At 38.7% G+C, this 23,524-nt stretch overlaps 2 protein-coding genes across 6 annotated transcripts in view; one reads left to right on the top strand and one right to left on the bottom strand.

Moving 5' to 3' along the window:
- Positions 1-23,524, bottom strand: part of LOC137288269 (uncharacterized) — a 55,274-nt gene that overhangs the window by 11,017 nt on the left and 20,733 nt on the right. For 2 of the 4 annotated variants that reach the window (XM_067820741.1, XM_067820740.1), the window contains exon 1: positions 4,807-5,260. In XM_067820741.1, the coding sequence (XP_067676842.1) occupies positions 4,807-5,185 (379 nt within the window). In that variant the 5' untranslated portion in view covers positions 5,186-5,260. Of the gene's footprint in view, positions 1-4,806; positions 5,312-23,524 lie in introns of those variants that run through there. The other 2 variants (XM_067820743.1, XM_067820742.1) reach the window with 2 other exon arrangements.
- LOC137288271 (transcription initiation protein SPT3 homolog) overlaps positions 5,331-23,524 on the top strand; it is an 89,261-nt gene continuing 71,067 nt past the window's right edge. The window contains exons 1-2 of one of the 2 annotated variants that reach the window (XM_067820747.1): positions 5,331-5,554; positions 14,542-14,643. In XM_067820747.1, the coding sequence (XP_067676848.1) occupies positions 14,570-14,643 (74 nt within the window). In that variant the 5' untranslated portion in view covers positions 5,331-5,554; positions 14,542-14,569. Of the gene's footprint in view, positions 5,555-6,150; positions 6,330-14,541; positions 14,644-23,524 lie in introns of those variants that run through there. The other variant, XM_067820746.1, reaches the window with a different exon arrangement.

Genomic DNA, 23,524 nt, shown 5'->3' with positions numbered 1-23,524 from the left:
TGTCGTGTAAACATTCCGACTAAAGACACGCGCGACAGTTTGATTTCGTGAAAGGGACCTTGTATTTATTTTAATTACACATCCCCTTTATGTACAGTGTCCGTCCGTGGTGAGAATTATGAAAATAACATAGCGTGTAGTCGCCTCAGAAAAAGAAGTGAAAAGCGAAGTTTTTTGCGCACATCTGCCATATCGCTGTGTCTTTGTTAACTGTCTGCAACTCGCAGTGTAGCTCCTTCCACAGAAAGACTCTTATTGTTATGCAAGACAATGCAATCAAGGCGTAGCGGGCTCGCACATGGGTTTGCCTCTATGGCGGCTGAACCGCTTTCTTCAATCAATCAAAACCCAAACCAAGAGACTCGAGTGTCTTTGTCCGTTGATATTTCATGTCTTGTCAATTTTCTTTGGTTCGAACAACCCTGAAGGTTTTGGTTACTACATGCCCAATACTCCTAGTGCCTACCCGAGTCACCCTTTGACAGTTGCCGCCTCTTAATACATGATTTGTTTTTAGTCATAATATATGTGGAGTTCAATACTGTATCTTAATGAATATCAGTGCTATGATATTGACCAAACTACGCCCCCTGTTCAAAGTCTGTCGATACGATCGCATAAAAAAATACGCCCAGACTCCACTCAATCGTAATATTCACTTAGCTCAAGTGTTTTCCTAAAGCAGGGCTTTCAGGCTCAACAAAAACATTTCTGAAGTTTCATACTAACAAAAGAATAGAGATCTTCATTTCGGCGATAGAAGCTAGGTATTTTGCTGAATTATAATTTAAATCGATGTCTTTGGTCTGGCGTTGAACTATCCGCCGCGCACAAACATATTCACCCTCACCTGACGTAACCAACGCGGAATCCTGTACTTCGTATACAACGCCAAGTGCAAGCGCACTGAACGATGTCTCATCGGGATAACTGTGTAAATACTATCCATGCCCTTCTGTACAAGTCAAATGCTCCCCGGCTGCGGCTTAGGGGCGACGTCAGGAATGACACACCCTCGCCCTAAGGCGAACTACGGGAAGGACACACGAGACAACATTGCTGAACGACAAAAAAAGTATTAACACTCGTTTATCCAGTGCATGATATATTCATTACTTTATCACAATCATGCAAATAGCACATACTGGATAAATGAAGACACAACACATCATATCGATGAGGAACAATGAAACACAAATTGAAATCGTGTTACAAAATACTGTCTACCAGAAAACTATTGATGTTGGACATTCTACCTATCTAGTTAAATGTAAGTACTTGGAACTTACAATACATACGATATATTCGTTTTCACCGTATACTGCTTGTGTAGCATCTAGCGTCTAATTGTTATGATAAAGATCATCTATGTGAATTTCAATATCTTTGTGCCTTTTATGTTTATATCTGTAGTTCATAGAATATTGCCACTGTTCCCTATTGGAATGTTATGCAATAAAATATCTTACCTACATATATCAAACCAAATCCAAGATCGTTATTCTCAGATTCCAACAAGATGTACTAAGTTCGTAGGAAACCATTACGTTTGTGTTATTCAACAAAGTCGCATAGTGCTTACGCATGCCCGTAGTTATATGTACGCTTATGGGTAAAGGGGTAATAGCGTTTCAGCGGACACAAGACAATGTAACTAACAACTGACGTTATCACAAGGTCGGTGTTTAATAAAGGGTGACCTTTCTTGAGGGAAATTAAGAGGTCATGGCCCATTCCTGTCACAATTCCTGAAAGTCTTTGGGAAACTTCAAAAAGCTTTTAAAGGAACTCTTTTGCGACCTCCTCACCAAACCATTGTACAATATTTAAACTGTAATGCTCAAGCCGCACCCGAGGCAACGGCGGGTCGACGAGATGGCAGGCTTCCAGAAGCGCAAGAATCCAGCATCCCACAACGTACCAATTAAAACATCAAAAGGGCTTTCCAGTTCGAGCATTTCCTGTGGCACGCGCCTCTCTTAATTTCACATAATCCAAAACTTCATTAAGGGAAATTCCATAATTCCTCGTATTTCTTGAGTTGGGCAAAAACGCCGAATTTTCGTGAGTAATCGTCCCTAATTCGTGAACAAACGTTCAAATTGTACACATTTTAAGTACGAACAAGTCAATATTTGAAATATCATCTCTTTATGATCTTAAAGAAATCAAAGCATAATTGGAATAATCAGTTCAAAACCAGAAATATCAAAATGTTGAACAAATTCAAAACTTAATTTAAAAACACAAGAGTCCCTATTGACAGTAATAAATCTTAATTTCCTAAAAAATTGTCAGATACTTTTTTTCGATTTCAAATTAGTCTGTGCGTTCTCCTTTGAGCACGGCTATATGGTAGCGGCGGTTGACCACATATCCCGCAAAGCGCCGTAAGCGAGCCATATCAGGGGGCTGTGGTCGAAGAGACCGCCACTCGCTGGCTAGCTAACTGGCACCGTTGGCCACGCACCTGCAACGTCAAACGCACTATCACTTGGCGCGGATGTCAGACAAGACGATGGGGGCCATCCGATACTATAATAATATGGTTGTTGCTTTTCATTTTTGTCCATGTCATTTTAAAACAATGCTGCGGATTGCGTGTCTTGGCTGCCCTTGCTAATTAGGCAAAGCACTAGGAGAGGAAGGCATTGGCCTCATGTCGTGTGACGGCTTTGTCCGCCCCGTAAGACTACCAGCGTCGTTCAAGATGCCTCATCTCATGTCGCTTCTCTTCTTAATTTGCATACCCGACCTCGGGTCTTTGTTTCTTTGTGAGGGGTAAGATGTCATAACAGGCGGTCACAAATAGCATGAAAATAATAATTGGGGTCAAATGCATGTACCTCTTTATATTTGGCGGTGGCGCATTTGAACAATAACTGGTCGTGATGGTGAAGAAATTGAGGACCGATTTGGAAATTTACATGTATTAACTGATATTTCTACCAACAAGGGGAAATACGGGCTGAAATATACACCAGTTCTGAGAGATGATAATTGATGGTGGTAACATCCTCCACTGACAGTTGACACACAGCTAACAAAGTAATGACATCCACTGTCCCCGGGTTGTCCACACCGTGATTCTAAATTTACGAAAAGACAAATGTAACTAACAAAAAAACGGACGTAAATACATATCGTTACACACAATGTAACATCTACATATTGCGTAAAATGTATACTGCACCCTAGACTATAAAGGGTGACATCGGCTTACTCTATCGTAGACCATGAAACTTCAAATCCTACAAGGTCATACACTTGCTAAACTTCAAGTTTACATGAAAGCTCAGCCAGCATAAACCATATATTTCCCTGAGGATTGTGTTATGCCTTTTAGGACCTGATGTTCGGTACAATTAAAATAAACCCACAGATAATGTCAGTGGGAAGTGAGAGTTGCACAAACAGCGTAGATGGAGCATGAGACACCGGTGCACCAGTGATAACCGTTGCCTCTTTGTGTTCTTGGAATATACGCATAAGTCATTCTTGTCTGGAAATGGTTTAAGGATCTGCACCGAAACGTCACTAATACAATAATGATAAATAAGCTGTAATCCGTACATTGTACCTAAATTTGCCATCGGTCAACTGTTGAGAAATGTCTGGACAATTCATCCCTAAGGTGATAACATTTACAACTTCAGTTCCAGGAACGTGGAAGTAAAGAATCTATGGAACAAACGTGGTACGGTATTTCGAAATATGCCGTAGTCTGACACGTGACTACACATTGAGTTGTTTGATGTGTCCCTGGATACGTAAGTAACGTCGAGAGAAGTGTCATGAGATCAGTTCGAAATGGTGGTCCTAGACATATATATGTGTGTATGCCTGCACTTACTTCCATGTTTTGACGTACACCAGCTATTAGGACAGCACAGCACTCTACATAACAGTAAATGTCATAAGCAAGTTAAACGCGATCCTAAAATCAGCTACCAGAACATATACCAGTATATCGATGAGAAATAAGTAAGTTTTTCATACTACATGAAAATGTATAGCTGTAAGGGGAAAAGAGGATTTCAGCTAAAGTGTATTTGAATAATAAACGAATCCTTACAAGGTTATTACAATTAATCATAGTAATGATAGTTGTGCGATCATTATTTGGGTATCCTGTGTCAAACTTTGCGAGGGCTGTTTAATGCGATTACCGTTCGTAATAACTAAATCACTACACTCCGTCTTTGAAGATTACACAACCGTACCGCCTTAATTCAGTGATATTAGTTAAGGGACATGCGTTTGAGGCTAATCACTTCCTTCTTTCCGTGAAACAAAAATTCCTTTCACACAAATCATAACGGATGACGTAAAAAAGTACAACATTAAACAGATGATTTCATACAACAGGAAAACAAATAACCAGACATGCTAAAAATGCTTTAAGGATGGTGTTACATGTGGTGGGCCATGGAGGGTTAATAGTAGGTAGAATGAATAGAATAGGTTTCAGATCAGTGACATGCATGACCCGTGACACTTATTATGTCCCAGATCCGAATGACAGATCGTTCAGTGTGTGTGTAGTTCAAGAATACATGCACATACCACTGCACAATAGTCGATTGTACAGATGGAACAGAGCGGTGGCATAACATCCAGTCTATTGCGTATGTAAATTACCGTTACTGCTTGAGTCATTGTGACTGAATAGAATACTTCACCCCTCGCCATCCGACTTCCGCATCTATTAATCACTGGATGTGTGGGCAAGTGCATACTGGCGTTAAACAAGGTTAGGCTAGAAAGTTTGTTACATGACACAAAACAATAAGTACACTAACTCACCTCGACCGCTTCTTCCTACGAAGCGTAAATCGTTGAATTTGGCAACTTGGTTCTTCATATAAGAGGTACCGTTCCTTAATTCAGCACAGTAATTCTCATCATTTCCAGCCATAATGCTTACTTTGGTTCCATCTTTAACTTCTCCCAGGGCGACAACTTTGAATGAGACTGGTAGAGTTTTGTTTGATCGCCAGTGTGATGGGAGCACTGAACACACAAAGTTTGGACTGCCGGTGCGTACAAGTTCCCCCGGGTGGTCACCGAGTATAGAGGTGTAGGTCCGCTCCCCTCCCGGTACCCCGGGCACTACCTCTCCGGCCATGGTATGGGGGGACTCCGGGAACGGTGGAACACCGTTCAGATCTGTGGGTAAATGCATGTGGTGAAATATTAGTGAGCTACACTGTAAAGGACGGGCTGACACGGAACCTCTGGTTAGGCTGTGGTTTTATGAATGAGAGGAAGTAGTCAGCGGTTAACTTTATATTGGCCGCTCCTACTGGCTGACTCAACCCACGACCTACACACGATATCACTCCGCGGCCAGACCCTCTTACGCACTCGACTCGGAGGAGGGAACTACTACGCTCATGTTTACACACCAGTTCTAATTGATGACATGGACGGTTCATATCGAATATGAATTAGCTATTTAAATATGTGTCGTCTCATGCGCGTCAGGTATTTATCTAGACAGGAACTTTCTTCCGCATCGGAGGAACAAAGGGAAATCACTCAAGCCTGACAGGTAAACAGCTGATCCGTTGCGTGAAAACATAGTATGTGCTTTACGCTCGCCAATTGTACAGAGTTGAAAGTAAGCTTAATTTGACAATACTTTTTTCTTAAAATTTTGGACTTTGTTTCAAGACCTGAAAGAAAGAGTATTTTATACATGTCAATTCATCATTTCGTCTGTATAAATTAATAATAGACTTATTCTATTCCGATTTATTAGTTACGTCGGAGGACTCCTCCCAAAGTACCATGATAGACTGGCAGAGTGGTTTACTGTTTGTCGCCCTGGCCCAATTACTGGAGGTGACATGTTATTTCAGTCAACGTCGAGTTATGGGGGCTAAATAAACATTGCGTAATAGCCTGTTGCATGTGGATAAAAGGCAAAGCTTGTTGACTTTGAATGTTATTGTTGTAAATGAAGCAGAAGCATCAGACAGATGCGATTTTATATTTAAGGTGTAAACAGTCCTACCTGTCATTTACTAATAAGCGACATATTTGTGGTTAACTCGCCGCTCTTTGATCTAACCGCAACCCTGAACAACACTGACATACCTGAGTGACAGGTAGACCCACGTGATGGGATAACATCACTGCGCATGCGCCGTAGTATATGTTTGTACAAAATGGCGGCTTGCCTTCACAACGTGCGGTAATGCCAGTGAACACTAACGCTGTTTGTGCGATTACAAAGCAAAGCAAACCCATTTAAACATACCAGTCACCGACACAAATGCATAATCTTGGAATCTGGATGTATAATTAACCTCTGCACAATTCAGGTACGCCATAAACACTGACAATATCATCCGAATGCGTGGTGTTGAAAATCACATGTTGAGACTTTAAGTGTCTGTTTTGTGTCCACCCCCGCACCCTCTCGGTATGTGGGGTGCGTGGGTGGCTCAACCGCATACCTCAGACTCTTGTCATGTGACTGGTCATGGCGACCCCGTTCTTTGATCCCATGTATTCACATTCTTTGTATCAGGGGATTTCTTTCACATAAACCTTGAAAATAGTTCACGACCTTTCCCCCCATGGAAGACAAGTGCAGTGCTTGTGATGATATGAAGGAAGAAGTCTGTTCATCTCTGTTAATTTTAACTTGCACCGATTCATCGCGTATGCCTTTTTGTGTTAGTTTGTTGTTTTTGTTTTCGATGACATATGGGTAGGAAGTATTATGCTATTTTTTAGGGTGTTCAGACGTTTTCATATGAATGGTATAAACATTACTTTAATTGCAAGAATCACATCTTGTTACATGTCTACTACAAAGATCAATTAGGAATACCCTACTCTTGAAACGGTTTTTGAAACTTGAATTTGTCCAGACTGGAGATCAGAAGGGTACAAAAGTAGGCTAGTACTGAAAAACACACACTAACATATTTGGTAACATGTTTTAGCACAACACTTAATGGACTAACGTTTGCTAATAAATGCAAATAGTGTCTCTAAATCATGTGCAAGTAGTTTTGTGTTGTGAATGCACCCTCTTTCCCCAGATCTTGTTTCTGTGCATGTTAAAACCTTATTTTAGTCAGTACGTTCCATGAAAGGTTGATAAATAATTCAATATTGGTCTCACTCATGATTCGTTAATCAAAAAATGTGTTAATTTGGACCACTTCATGATGAACAGTAGCATCTGGAATAAGAAGTTTTAACTATAGGAACCTTTTGTGTATTCATCTGAAGTACAAATCGTTTGACTCAAGGCACTGATAAGAAGGAATTTGATAACTTATATTGTCAATCTGAAATTCTTTATGGTCGATTGAGAAATGTTTTTATACAATTTTGCAAGACAGATAGCAAGATGTCTCTGCCATGAAATTTAATCTGTGCTTCTGTAATGGTACAGACATGTGCAAGTCATGTATACATATCATCCCCGACAACCAGAATAGAAAGACTCATAGTAAATATTGCAGGATTGTTTACAACTCAGCTGATGTCAACAATTAAAATTCAGCTATTCTGGCAGAAAGAAATAAAGGAACACTAAAGGAACCATTTATGGCATGAAATCTCATTATCTGATAACAGAAGATTTCAAAACTTCATTTAAAATTGACATGATCCAGCAAATCATCCAACAGATCATCAGCTGTTTTCTTTTTTATCTGTAACATCATGCTTAATATTGTGGTTTCATTCACTGACAAGTTTCATGTTGAAACTACCTCAGCTTCATTTGTGAAGTCACTTTCCCCACTTCGTGTCATTGCATGTTCTCTTGCAAGTGGGGTCGGTGGGTTAGCATAGTGGGGAAAGCATTCACTTGTCATGCTGAAGAACCAGGTTTGATTCCCCACATGGGTGCAATGTGTGAAGCCCACGTTGTTGTCCTCTACCGTGATAACGCTGTGATACTGTTTGAATACTGGTAAAAGTGGTGTAAAACCATACTCACTCACTTACTTTCTTGCTTGTGACTTCAGTTTGATTGAATGAGGCATGCCCTTGAAATAGTACTAAATATCGCAGCTATATTAGTGAATGTGTGAAGGGCATTCTAGAAATGGAGACAGGACACACTGGATAATCTACAATTGTCATTGTTGTGATATAACATTTCATATATTGACTACAGCAATAATAATCATGTGGCATTAAATCCAACAATGAATGTATATGGGTTATTTTTTAATGTTTTTCCTGTTCCCCATTAGAATATGAATCACAACCTGACTGCAGTATCCAAGCAGAAATTGCAGTGCCAACATGAAGCCAGCACGACACCCAAGATAAAATACTTACACATCAGATAATAATGACTTGATTTGCTCAAGATTTACAAACTTATACATTACATAGCAGTAGAAACAAATGCACATTTCTGATTATAGATGACGAAGTTACAGTTAAGTGTAGAAAGTCTTACCTCAAGATGAATGTTTATTGTATAGATGAAAGAACATTGTAGTCATTGTTGCAGCATGGACTATCAGTGTTTATCATGTGACAACATATATACTATATCATGTATGTGTGACATGATCCTGGCCCCAACACTTGCTGAATAGCTTTGATTGGAAGATATGGCCTTCTTATGAGGGTCAGCTGGTACAATCCTATTACAGCCAAGGCATGATGTTAGTGATATGATGCAAGATAACTGAATTGTGTTAGTGCTCGTCCATTCTGCAAAGATAAGTACTGTTTGCTTAAAATCTTTGAGAAAGTTATTGGGACATTCTGAATGTAATCTTCTATTACAGATTTTTGTCCAGAGGTGGGGAGCAGCAGATTTTGTTGTTAGAGGTTTGTTCTTTTTTTCAGAAAACATGAACATTTGTTGTGAATACAGTCAAGAAGTTATATGAAATTATCACATTTTCACCATTATATATAGTAATCAATTTTGTATTTTTTGAAAAGTCATATTAAGCCACTCCGTAAAATTAGCATGTTTTTCAAAGTAGTTACAATGTGATTGACAATACTGAATGATGAACTGAAGCTGATGAAAACATTCTGCCTTGTGAAAACATTGGTCTGTTAGAAATAAATTGTCTCATTATGGAAAAATATCAGATTATTGTATAATTGTTTTTGTAAAGACAGTGTTGGTATAAGATAAGTTAATAGCAATGACTACTATAACAAATAGCTATCACTGTCAAAAGGTTTTCTGGTTTTCACAGGGATATTATGCTATGTACTCAGAGAGTTATACATTAATACAGATTGGGAAAGCAATACATTGATACAGAGGGGAAAGAGATGCATTGTTGCAGTGGGGAAAGAGATGCATTGATACAGTGGGGAAAGCAATGCATTGATACAGAGGGGAAAGCAATGCATTGATACAGAGGGGAAAGAGATGCAGAGATGCATTGATGCAGAGGAATGCTGGAGTAGCCTGATGGTTAAATATAGAAGGCCAGTAATAATGGATACCAAATCTTGACTATCATCAAAAACAAATTCTGTTTTGAGTAAGGGAAAAACTTGCTGTGAAAATGATATAAGTGGATGCCATAAAACTGAGTGATGACACATGGGATTGGCATGAAGGGGAAGCATGTCTTGCCCTACCAGTAACACCAGCCAGTAGCAATTTGCTTCAAAATGGAAGTATTTTTTCCCCGAACACTGTACACCTGCCATGCAGCAGTATCCTTTAAACAAACCAGACAATCGTGTGATTAATGAACTGGAAAATCCAGTTAGATAGTTTGGAACTGTGATTGCTGTGTAGAAGTACAGAGATTACAGTGCTAGAAAGTAAAGTAAAGCATTTGGGAAAAGAGGATTTGTTTTTCAATACATTCTGGAGCAGTTTTAGTGTCTAGGCCCACACATTTTTATTGCAGTTAACTCAGCATACTTAAATATGCTACTTAGCCCTTTGTGAATGTTGGGAGCTCTGTCCACCAGTCATACATCGATCCACTTGAACTGACTACAGAATATCAGTGCAACAGAATACCATGTCTGAACTCTCCTCAGAAAAAGCTGCCATTTACTAGTAGTTTACAGGAAGAAGGTGTGAACCACTGCAGGTATGCAGGTCATGAACACTGAAAAGCATGGTCAAACTAAACAACATTCTCTCTCAGTGAAGAACTTGTCAATACAGATGATTGGTAATGGTACCGGAGGATATGACTCAGAGGACAAGACATGGAACACATGTCTTCTTTGTTGAAGAATGAGTGTGTATGGTTTTTAATAGTATATAACAATGTTACAACAAAGTCATGGGTGTTTTGCAGAGAAAGGCATTGTAGAAAATCAAAAGATTTATGCTCAAAACATCCTAATTAATGTGGTAGATAAGGGGGAATGTTTTGGTGGAAATATCACATGACTGCGGTTGATGATATATGAAACCAGGAGTATGTTTTGGTGACACCCTCTCTGTCAAGTGTCTTGAATCAGCTGAAATAGCTGGTAGTGTTCCAGTGATCGTAAATAATAAAAAAACAGTTGAAACAAGGATTAAAAATAATTTTTGATAGAAAAAATCATATTTTCGATTAATCAGAATTTGGTTATTTTAGTATAACACACTTGAATGAAGTAAACTAACTATTAAATTTGATGAATATTCACGAACTAACATTTGCTCAGCAGTGTAAAGCTACGTGCATTGTATTAATAGTTTTGTATTCATCACTATAGCATGAGCCAGTGGGGTAGCCTAGTGGTTAAAGTGTTTGCTTGTAATGCCGAAGACCTGGATTCGATTGCACACATGGGTAGTACAATATGTGAAGCCTGTTTCTCTCATACCACACCATGATATTGCTAAGATTTTGCTAAAAGCGGCGTAAAAGCATACTCACTCACTGTAACCTGTCTGAATAAAAGTTACATCAGTTGTGAATGCAAGAAGATATTCAGATAAATTTTAGTTGTATAAATATACAGAATAATTACATTAACATTAATTAGATGAAAAACTTGAGGAAATCTCTAAAAATTGGTGATAGCATTAAAAATGTATATATTTCAATTATAATTCATAATCGTGCACCATTATCCCTGCGATAATAGTTGATTTGGTCCCTGATTCCCACTCGGCATTCTTTCTGTTCCATTTGAGAAGGCATGATAATCATGGGATGAGAAAGGTGAAAGTTACTCACTGTTTGGAAAATAAATTCGGACATTCTGCCAATATGATCGGGCCCAGAGAGAGTAGGCTGGGTGGAGACAGACAGTGGCCATGTTGTGCTTCCCAACTTGGTGACGACAGAATGACTGACTGTTTTCGACAGTTATATATACCAATGGGCTGCTTGGCGTGTGAAAAATACAGACGCGCATGTTGGAGTTTTAACGTCACTGGTGTAAAAATATATAAAATCACGTCACTTTTTGAAGGGATTGCCCATGTTTTCTTTATGTTTACAGATATTTACAGTTTGAAGTTGTTATTGAAAAAGCAAACTTGACTCATTTCACTGTGATCATTTGTGTGTCCATTTGTTTTCCATTTATGGAAGTCCTACCAGCTTTACAGGTTTTGGTCAACTGTGTGAGTACACTGGTATGGGGTATATTTTGTTCAACTGTGTGAGTACACTGGTATGGGGTATATTTTGTTCAACTGTGTGAGTACACTGGTATGGGGTATATTTTGTTCAACTGTGTGAGTACACTGGTATGGGGTATATTTTGGTCAACTGTGTGAGTACACTGGTATGGGGTATATTTTGTTCAACTGTGTGAGTACACTGGTATGGGGTATATTTTGTTCAACTGTGTGAGTACACTGGTATGGGGTATATTTTGTTCAACTGTATAAGTATGCTGGTATGGGGAATATTTCAGGAAACCATCAAGTTCTCTGTTCTTGTATTGACAAGCAGTGATAAGGCATTTTGCTGCCATCATTCAAAGACTGCAGGATTGGGAGAAAACCCATTTGTTTCAGACCTTAAAATAATGTATTACTTAATGTCCACTTCCATGGTAAACAGAAGTTGAAAGGTCACATGCAGCATAACACAGAACCTCTGCACAGATTCTGATATCTTTTGATATGCACTCACTGAAACAAATCATCAAAAACGCCAACTCAACCTATGAAGTTGAAAAAAAAGGGATGAAAAGAAACCGGCAAAATTGGAGTTTAAACAATTCACTAATTTTTCCCTAGTGCTGGGGAAAAAAGTGGTTTCAACAGCTATGCTGCTCTGCACTCAACACATGTGCAGTGAGTAGGTTCACAGAGCTTGAAACTGTATGCCTGCCTGGAGTATGAGGCTGTGAGCAGTTGTCTAATCTTGGTTGTGTACATAAACAAGTACATGGTCTACTCGTTACATAAAATAACAACTCTGTCACAGAGAAAACTCCATGTTTGGTTTATTGACACCTATGTGCCTGCCTGCTTCTCTGCTAATGACAATATGCAATGCACAACTTCAGTTTGAAATTAACTCCTATCAGGCTTATAAGCCACAAACAAAGAGCCAGCTATGCACATTGGCAAATGAACCAGTGGCCAATGACAAGGTGGCGTTACACGCACCGGCCCTAACTGAGTTCTGTATCGCGGCTGCTTCATTTTGAGGGATGTAAACCCAAGTACAAAATATTGCACTTGTGATTTGCAATTTTACGATTATAATTTTGTTTATTTGTTTTTTCAAAATCACCAGTGCATTTTATATATCATGAATAAGTGATAACTGCGTTTTAATTATGTTTGATTTTTTGGTTGCATGTGAACTTTCAATATTTTTGAAGAATTGTTTAAGAGAAAGTGGACTTTGTAGGGAACAATTCATAATTAGGGTGAGTTGTGTACTTTGTCTGTGTAGTTGACACAAGATAACTTCCAGTCTGACTGTATTTAGCTAGATTTCATGTGTACTATACTCACTTGTGTAATTATTCACCACCTCTGTCACAGTGCTAGAAAGCATATGGAGAGAACGTGTCTTCTCTCAGTCTTTTGCTTTTAGTGGCAATGTAGTTGCCCTCAATTGTCAGTTCTGATAATTTCAGAGGGAAAAATCTGACATGAGAATATTGGGAAGTCTGTTGTTTAATATCTGATTAATTGTATATGCTCTTGTTATGATATATATTTCAACCTGAAAAAAAACCCAACTGATCTAAAAGGTATATGGAATAATGATCATCGTATCACCTCCACCAAGACATTTAAGCCAACATGTCTTCAGTGTCGGGCTGAGACACCAGTGCTGTGTTTTGGCTATGTTTACATGTGATTACTTTTATATCAGCCGAAACCAGTCATTATTGAAGGCTGTCAACAGTAAACGATGGAATTTCCATTGGTGTTACTAATACAGGTATTTACGATGTCTGCACTGTAAGTAAACTTATGACCTATAGCTTTTGAGGTATTGTGTGAAGTACAAGTTTAAGGTGTGCATTCCAGTATTCATGATTGAATGTTTGGATTATTAAAATGATCATTATCAAATGTATATAGTGAAATTTGCTGTTTAATTAATTGACCAACCAGTGAACAAATTTTGATACAATTGCCCACTTGAACCTGCCCTGAAAATATTACAGTGTGGATAGAATGGTAAAATACAATTTAGACAGAGTTACACTAAAATATGGATTGGGTAGTTACACTAAAATATGGATTGGATGGTTACACTAAAATAGGGATGGTTTGGTTACACTGAACTATGCATTGGGTGGTTAGTTACACTAAAATATGGATTGGATGGTTACACTAAAATAGGAATTGGGTGGTTACACTGAAATAGGGATGGTTTGGTTACACTGAACTATGGATTGGGTGGTAACAGAAAAGGATTCTTATGTGTAGATAAAATGTGGAATTTTGTAGTTTTAGTGAAATGTGGATTGTGTGGTTTTACTCAAATGTGTATTGATGAATTTATGGGTTGATGAAAAATAAGATGAATTTTGTGTTGTTTCTGTATATGATTTTACCATTAGTGAGGTAAATTGACTGAACATTGCCATGGTTTATTGGCTATACATTGGTACAGACTATCTTGATATGACTGGAACACTGATGTACATGGTGTTGAACAATGTCCGTACCCTTACACACAGCATTCAAAATAACCGCTGGGCCAGAGGCTCAGTGCCAGTTGTTATTGTATCGGGGTGGCAGTTTGAAATATGTGCAGGCCCTTATGGCCTCCAGTAACTTATTGGTCAATTATTTATCATATAGAATGTTTCCTCTTTCTTCTTTATGAACTTTCGGGAATCATTCACGATCCATCGTGTTACAATAGCATACACTTTGGTGTAGGAATGTCAACACCAGTCAAACAAATAAAAACTCCTCTGTGCGCCATATTCATCGCTTAATTTTGTAGAAACAATGTGAAACTGTGTACTGTGTAGTCTATATTGTTTTTATTGATTTGACTTGAACCAAATGGGGCTTTCAGATTTCATTCAGGTCCTGTAGATTTTAAAGCCTGCAGATAGCAGCAGGCCCTGATGGCCAGCTGGTAAATGAAAGTATTGCAAACACTGCTTACATATATTCTTTTGTTTTAGAGCTGTGTATCCTTCACCTGTGTACAAGATGCAGACTTCACCCGGGGGGAGTAAAGTGTCGTCTAACACAAACTGGTTCACGTCTGAGATACAACAAATGATGTGAGTACAACATGTATCTTAACATATCCTTCAGTTCTGAATGTACCATGTTCACTGGAATAACTGCCTGGTCTTAGTTACTTGATAAAATCTTACAGAAGTTAAATCTTTTTTCAGAGCTCATGAGGTAGTGAACAAATGTTTGAATCACAGTGGAACTGAAATGACAGAGTTTTGTCAACCATAGAATTAGTTATCCTGTTTTTAAGTAAAGGGTCAGTTTTGTGTAAAACAGGCTTGCGCACTGGTCAGTTGCTGCTCAGCTTTAGTACAGTCACATCCTATACCTGTGTAGACATCGACCTTTGTGCCCCCTTAAACTGTCAAGGTGTTGCTGATCTGTATCCCACTGACAGCATACTGGGCAAGATCTCTATGTGGAGAGACAATATATAACATATTGAACAAGGTCTCAATGTGGCAAGGCAATATGACAGCATATTGTACAAGATCTTAATGTGGAGAGACAATATGACAGCATACTGGGCAAGATCTCAATGTGGAGAGGCAATATGTGACGTGTTGAACAAGATCTCAGTGTGAAGCTGCAATTGTAGATTGGGCAAGATCTGTATATGGAGGGGCAATATATCGCATATTATTCAAGATACTACTGTGGAAAGGCAGTATATCACACACTGGGCAAGAGCTGCATGTGAAGTGGCAATATATTGCGTACTGGACAAGATCTGTATGTGGAATGGCAACATATCAGGTACTGGGCAAGGTCTTAGTGTGGAACAGCAGTATATCTCACACTGGGCATGATCTGTATATGAAGTGGTGATATATTGCATATTGGACAATATCTGTATATGGAATGAACCATATCACATATTGGGCAAGATCTGTAAGTGGAGTGACCCCCTGTTAAGAGTCTTTCACAAATGAATTCAGGCCACTTCCACTGAAATAGTTTGATTGCTGTTTTGACCTCCCTTGGTACTCTGGTCAGTGTCTAAGGAGACCCTAACGTGGTTTGCATGAGTGGTGTGTGACCAGTTTGACCACTGCATCAGGGGCAGGCTCTTCACAAGATCCTTGCTCTTTTTAATCACTTGTCAAGGGTCCATCTAGGGGCCCAGTGACAAAATTAGCAGGATTTTCATCCAATTTATGGTGATTTGCCAGCCCAGTGAACTGGGATTTTCTATTGTCGTCTGTTGAGCAGCACACAGATGTAAATGATGAGTATGATTGACAAAAACCTCACAACGAAAAAAAAGGTTTGTGGAAGTAATGTAAAAATTGCCAGGCAGATGGTAGCCACTGTTGGCTTATCAAGGAGTATGGTGAAAATGTGGCTAACAGCAGTAGCTCAAACTCTCAACAGCTACTTGAACCTTGTGTGGAGCTCTGACAACATGTCCCTCCATCTCTCCATCTCAATATCCCCTTCTCTCTCCCCTCCCCATTTCACCCCTCCTCTCTGCACAATTCATATGAACTTGCTGGCTTTAACATCGCCTATAAAACACGTCTCACTTAAAAATAGTATTATTTGGCCATCAGTTAGAAATTCATGATTGCATTTTCAATGATAAAGAGATTTTTTGGTGATACTTTTGTTTGTTGAAAAAGAAATCGTGCAGCTGGTTCATTGTGCTTGCTGCAGCGTTTAGTGAATATGTTGATTTGAATCTGAGGTTGTTGGGAGTATACACACTCAGTATTATCAGTACTGTATTGTGAGCTGTTTAATACTTGGTCGTTGTTGGCAACACTCACTTCACTTGTGATGCAAACAGCATTGCTTGTGCATAGTATCAAAGATCCCTCAAAGCCTTTCACTGGTTTGGTTGTAGGCTAGACTATGGAATAAGTGGGACATCAAGACAGCTTTAGATCTTATTAGGGATTTTAATTCTGGCGTCTTGGTGACACCTTTCAATTTCAAATATTTATTTTCAAAGAATTTTTTCCATGCCATATCAATGCTACAGGATGTTATGAAACCACTGAAAAGTGATATCTGAAAATTACATGTAACGTGGAGTGAACTTTAAGTGAGAAGTTGAATTTTTACAGCGTTCCAGGGAGACTATTCCAGCAGAAGAATGAATTTCCATATAAAGAGTTGAATAAATAATATATTTGACATGACATCTATAAAGAGTTGGATAAATATTATAAATGGCAATACATAAATGAATAGTTGAATAATAGACTTTATAATTAGCATTACACATATAATTTTAACACTTTTGTAAAATATCAGTATTTATTTATTTTTTTTAATGTATTTGAAATCATTTTGTGTTAAGCTTTTATGTAACATCAAATAATTCACTAGCACTCAGAAAGACTTTATCTGCAAGCTGGATGGACATTTCAAAGTCTGTGTGCTTAAGTTTCTGACTTATGCATGTACAGTACACTGAGATGATTTCATATTGTCATCCATGAAATATTCTTTTAACATTCTAATGTGACAATGAATAGTTTAGATATACAATTTCCTAAATAATTACATCATGTTTCTGGGCTACCTCTTGCCCCTTCATCAAGAAGTAGCCCACAACATTGTGGTGTTGTTATTGAAGAAGTTGTATATCCATACCACCATTCATTGTCATATTACCTACCAACTTCTAAATGTCAATCAAGCATAAGAATCAGTGTTCTACTTACAGATATTCCTACTTATTGTTAAAAGTATGGTGTAATTTGTTTACATACATGTATATCATGCAAATATTTTTAATGGGATCAGTTTTTTTCTTTCACAATGGAGAGTATAAGTAAACATCCTTGAATCCCTGAAATAAACATTGTCCTGCTTGATGTGTGGTTTGGAGAGGCCCAGTACCGGTGGGGGGTGGGGGAGAGGGAGGTGTGAGGTTTGAATAGCATAAACAGCCTCTCTATCATTACCTGGCTACGCAAAGCAAGGCTACTATTGAAAACTGGTTACTTGGTTTCCTCTCATAGAGCCTTCTTTTCACCAATCAACGAGCTGTCTCCGCATGATGATGGGAACAAAAGCTTATCGGATGTGTTGAGCAGTATTGCATCTTCCTCACAACCCATTCACAGAACACTTCGCAGGTGCAACAACTGAGATTTCAACCAATGGAGAACTTTGGAATTTTTTTCTCCCTTTGACCAAACTCATTATAAGTATTAACTTGTGAAAATAGTTTTAATCACTTAAACAAGGCCATTATTGAAGCATATGTTTAGTCGGCTGTGTCACTTCTCAAGTCTATTAACTCATTTAGGCGGTAAAATTGCAGGTTTTTTGTGACGTAACCCCCCAAGTGGGAGACTTTTGTTCTATGACTGGGACTCGTTCCGGCTGAACGCACATGGAGTTGTGTTTGTGTGGCAGTGCAGTAGAGCTCAGCTGCGAGGGGTGCTGCCCCAGTCTGCAGCTGTTTTCCATGCAACTGTTTCAGGATGTCATAATCAGTGCACTCATTAAGAGCAAAAGTAATAAATTTGAAACCTAGGTGAATGAATTATTGTCTTTTGAAAAATAGTGATAGCAGAGGTTGTGAAAATCAAAACAAGGTTTATGAACGTGCTTATTGATTATGTATAATTCATTAGGGTTGTTTTTGATTCATGTGTGTAGGAATGAAAAAACTGACAAGGATTTACAACTTGTCAAAACTTTGCTCATCCTGTCTTTTTATAAATGTCACATTTATTCTTGAGACTTTCATTTGAAAACTTATGTAATTTTAAATGGTAGCAGCTTTCATTCTTAAAATGTGTAATTTTCAGCAAGTTGAATTGTACAATGAATTAATTGTTTTTGTAATAACATTGAATAGACGCCATTTGAATATTATTTATGTACTTTATGAACTGTTAAGCTTTGAAGTGTTTTTGCAAATTGAGTTTGTTAACCTGATAGCTCCATGAGCAATACAGGGCTGATATAATAGTAGCTGTCACACCCATCTGACTCACATGCTATATGCCAGCATTTGTAAATAGGATAACCACTGTGAGTGATGCTTATCAAGAACACTGCAAGATCATTTGAGTCACAAATGCATTCTGAGAATTGACTGAATATTGTCACAGTATATATCTAGTGTTATAGTAAGTCCTTGGTGTTGATTGTGTGGACTGGGATCAGAAGGACAGGACCTCCTTGTCACTGATGCAGTTTGGTGGTTATGGGTCACCGAATAGCAGGCCACTGCTGGAATGAACACCATATCGGTGGTGTCTGTCTTGCATATATATTCCATGGCCTTTATGGTTGTCATGGTGACTTAATGTGCTAATTATATTGTCCTATCCATGATAAAGATCTGTCACAGAATTGCCATTGTCCTGTTTGTGTAAGACACAAATAAACATCACTAGTGTTAACCTGTTGTTGATTTTCTACACTTATTTACCTGTTACAGTGTTAGCACCTTTGTATTTTAGACCTCTAGATTTATGATAATTTCTATCAAAATGTCACCTAGTAATGTCACCTTTCTTACTGACTGTATGCCTCAGATGGGTACTATGTGTGAAGCACATTTCTCGTGTCCCCTGGTGTGGTATTTCAGGAATATTGGTAAAAGCATCGTAAACCATACTCACAGTCTTGAGCTGATGGCCAGATGGGCAAGGACTGCAGGGAATCCATGAAATTCATACTGTTTCTCTATCCATTTAAACAATTTTGACTTTGACATAAAAACAACATTTGATATGCATTTCAGTGTGATTGTTGCAACAAAAATGCTGTTCAAAAGTTTTTATTAATTAACTAAGAAACAGACATTGCACCAAACAAAGTTATAAAAGAATTGCAATTCTAGGAGATGTATGAGAAGTTCAACAGGTTTTGAGGGGCAAGCATGCTCAACAACAACTTGTGTAATACCCTTACTTGATCCTTATTCATCAGGTATTGTGGTTGCACGGACACACATAGCATAGTGATCTGTACTACTGATCACCTTGTTACAAAAAGGCTTTGTGCAGTACCCAAAGATATTCAGTATTTGAATCCTTCACATAGATAATAAGAACATTATAGCAGATATTTCTGTAGAGATTTATAGAGATGCCATACAATAGCTCCTATATTGAGTCTCTCCCACAAGCTGGTGGGTAAGCCAGTCAGTAATTACACTGTCACATGTCTGTGTGTGTGTTTGTGATATTCTCTTGAGACAGTGGATAGGGGAATATAGATGACTTTGTGTACTACAGGAACTAGTGTAGGAGACAGAAGACATCTGAAGCAGTGGTAAAATCATCTTACTCTGCTATTACATAACCAGCCTCGCGGGAGACAACAGCACCAGATCTTTAATTTCTGGCTGCTGACATTGGATGAGTGTGATCACAGATTCACATGTTGTCAGTGATGGAAGCTTTGTGAAACATTGGTTCAAGCTAGGTGGATGACTAGCTTACTCAGATACTGAACGTCTAAGACATTGGCTTCCTTTGCTTAAGGACCCATCAAGGTCCCGGGGTAGAATGGGTCTTCAGTAACCCATGCTTGCCATAAAAGGTGACTATGCATGTCATAAGAGGTGACTAACGGGATCGGGTGGTCAGGCTTGCTGACTTGGTTGACACATGTCATCGGTTTTCAATTGCGCAGATCCATGCTCATGTTGTTGATCACCGGATTGTCTGGTCCAGACGCGATTATTTACAGACTGGTTGCCATATAGCTAGAATATTGCTGTGTGCGGTGTAAAACTACACTCACTCACTCACACCTTTGCTGAAGGCCTCATTTCCAACATTTGTGCTTGCTCACTCACTCACTCACTCACTCACTCACTCACTCACTCACTCACTCACTCACTCACTCACTCATTCACTCACTCACCTGCTGGCCAATCAAAACTTCTGCTGCTTCTGATGATGAATGTGAATAAATAACAAAGTATTTTCTAGTGTGGTGAAGAACTGTCCTGAGTTTATGGCAGACTGGTATCCATCATCTTGGCACAATGGAGGCTACTATTACACTGCACTGAGGGCCCTTCCTGTTCAATAGGGGATTCCCGAGAGACAGACCCTGATATATACAACTGCGGAGATCCTTTTGTTACCCCAGGTACTTTACACCACCCACACATGAGAATAAACCCAAGCTGACCCTGAAACAGGTGGGTGGGAAACAGGTGCTTGTATGCATGGATGATTACCATGGTTTTCCTTGTCACAAGATGTACCCAACAAGAGAGACTGATCCCAGCTTGTATAAATAGAACAGAATGAAAGACCAAGGTGTATTTCTGTTCAAGGTTACCACAACCTACTTTACTTTAGATGATCTCGACTGACCTGAACTATAGGGGCAATAGGTGGGTGTTCTGTAGAGGGGTGTTCTACTGGGGGACATTCATTGACACAGTGTTCTTTAGTGGATGTTAAGTGGATCATATGTTATATTTTGGGAATACACTTTTTTAGTAAAGTACAGATTCTAGAACTTGTGTTGGGTTGAATCCCATGAGTGATTTGCTCCTTGTGGAAGTCATGGTGGCTGAGTGCGTAAGGCAGCTGACTTTGTGTGCTGGAAATTAGGTGCCTGACTCCGAGGGTGTAGGTTCAAATCCTGCATGAGACTCAACCCAACAAAAGTACTAGAATCTGTACTTCACTAAGAACATGTTATCCCAAATGTAACATGTTACATTTGGCCACTTTCTGAATGGCATTGTGTAATCATGGATGTTGGATGGTGGGGTTTTCAGTAATGGAGCATTCAGTGGTGGAAGTGTTCCTTTCTGGGTTGTGCAGTGGTTAAGTGTGATGGTGGGGTGTTCATTGTTTGAGTTCAAATTTATAGATAAAGGGATGGAATTTCTCTTTATATGTTGTTGATTGCTTGTAACCAAATGTGTTAACACCAAACTTGAATGTTTGAGTCATTTCAGATTTATGACGTCATGAAGAAAAGCCTTCATCTGGTTAAATACTAGTTTGTCCAAGATATACTTTTACCTGATAAAGACAATATATCATTTCCAAACCATAGTATTTGTTTATATCTAGCTCATGAACAACAAATTTATTTGATCCGATGTTTTGAATAGGAAAAGATAACCCAAATATATTTTTTGAATTTTCAGTTTCATTAAGAACCCTTTCTAAACAGGAAATGTCAGGAAAATGAATCCCTTTTCAAAAGTCTTTTAAAGATACATTTTGCCTACCAACAGTTTCCAGTCTAAAATAAGGTTACAAAAATGTTTCTCATTTCTCAACCCAGAGAGGGACAGTGTGTTTAAAGCTTCTGCTTCTCCCCGAACAGAGCCAGGCTTGATTCCTAACATGGATACAGTGTTTGATGACCTTTTCTGATGTCTACCACTTGATGATATTAGTGGATGTTGCTAGAATGTTGCTGAAAGCAGGCTGGAGCCAAACTCACTGACTTACTTGGACTGTGGACAGAATACAAAGTCTTATCATGTTGCTGATGACTCGATTGTTCTGTTTCAGTTATCACAATGAATATTGAAGGTCAATACCCGTTCAAAAGTACATTGTAATTTTGAAATGCTTGCATTTTCTGGGCATTTCCATGTTTTGGAATATGTTTGAGATAACAGGCAGACGTCTTTAATCTTATAAGTACAAAATGTGGTGACTGTTGTGTGATGAACATATACAGGGATGGTCAGGTCATTCATGGGGGGAGGGGAGGAGGGGAGGACAAGGAAATGTTTCCAATGTGGTTTTTATTGGCTTGTTTTGCCACAGTGTGTCAGGAAGTGCTTGGATGACGGCTTTCCTATGGTGTAAACTTCAAAGACAGACACATGAGCGATAGAAAATGACAGCAGCATGACTATTTCACATATACATCTCCTGGGACCTTACTTTCTGTGTACTTTTCATTGGCCAGCTTATTGTGGCTGCTGTCAGGCGGGTGGAGGAGGTGTTCATGTTTACATGTACAACTGCTTCCACAGGACATGTTTATGTGTTACAATGATCATGACAAGGCCTGTTTGTGTTAAAGTGTTCAGTGTAAACAGCATTGTGATCACTGTCACCAACAGGTTCATCATGCATTCATGTCTGCCATTATTGTATGAGTTGACAGTTGCATTATTAAGATAACTTTAAGCAACAGGCGTATCATAGTACTGTGTCTCTAGTCAAATTTTGAGTGTATGCGTTACGACAGTCCTTTCATTAAGATAACTGTAAGCAACAGGCTTATCATTGTACTGTGTCTCTAGTCAACTTTTGAGTGTATGCGTTATGACAGTCCTTTCATTAAGATAACTTTAAGCAACAGGATTGTGGTACTGTGTGTCTCTAGTCAAATTTTGAGTGTATGCGTTACGACGGTCCTTTCATTAAGATCACTTTAAGCAAGAGGTTCAGCATTGCACAGTATGAAGCATTAGTTTTAATTTCGAGTGTATGAGTTGCGACAGTTGCAGCATTAAAGTCTATTTAGCTGCTGGTTCATTGTAGCATTGTGTGAGTCATTTAGTCTTAATTATAACTGAATGAATTACGACAGGCATAGCATTATCTGCACTGAAGGGAACAGGTTTCTTTAATTCTGCTTTACACACTGATCATAGTATTGCACTGATCAAACATTCCCTTGCTAATATTCAGACTGAATGTATCACAATCTGAACTATACAAATAAGTCCAGAATGCACTTGTACAATAACCTATTTCCCATTATGTGTGAAGCCCAGTTCTGGTGTCCCCTGCAGAGATATTGCACTTATTCGCTACTGCCCACGATGACCCATGACGCTGTACATGATAGCCAAGAGGCCTTTAAAATAAAAAGAGACCATTTGAAACATCATAATGAAAAATCATTTCAACTTAAGATTAATCCATTCCTTTCAGGATGTTTTTTTTTGAAAGATAATCCATTATCCCAGTTTTGTACTCCTTTCTCTGCACTTTGATAGGAATC

Source organism: Haliotis asinina, chromosome 6 (assembly GCF_037392515.1).
Source record: "Haliotis asinina isolate JCU_RB_2024 chromosome 6, JCU_Hal_asi_v2, whole genome shotgun sequence".
Lineage (NCBI taxonomy): Eukaryota > Metazoa > Mollusca > Gastropoda > Lepetellida > Haliotidae > Haliotis > Haliotis asinina.
This window is presented reverse-complemented; position numbering and strand designations above follow the sequence as displayed.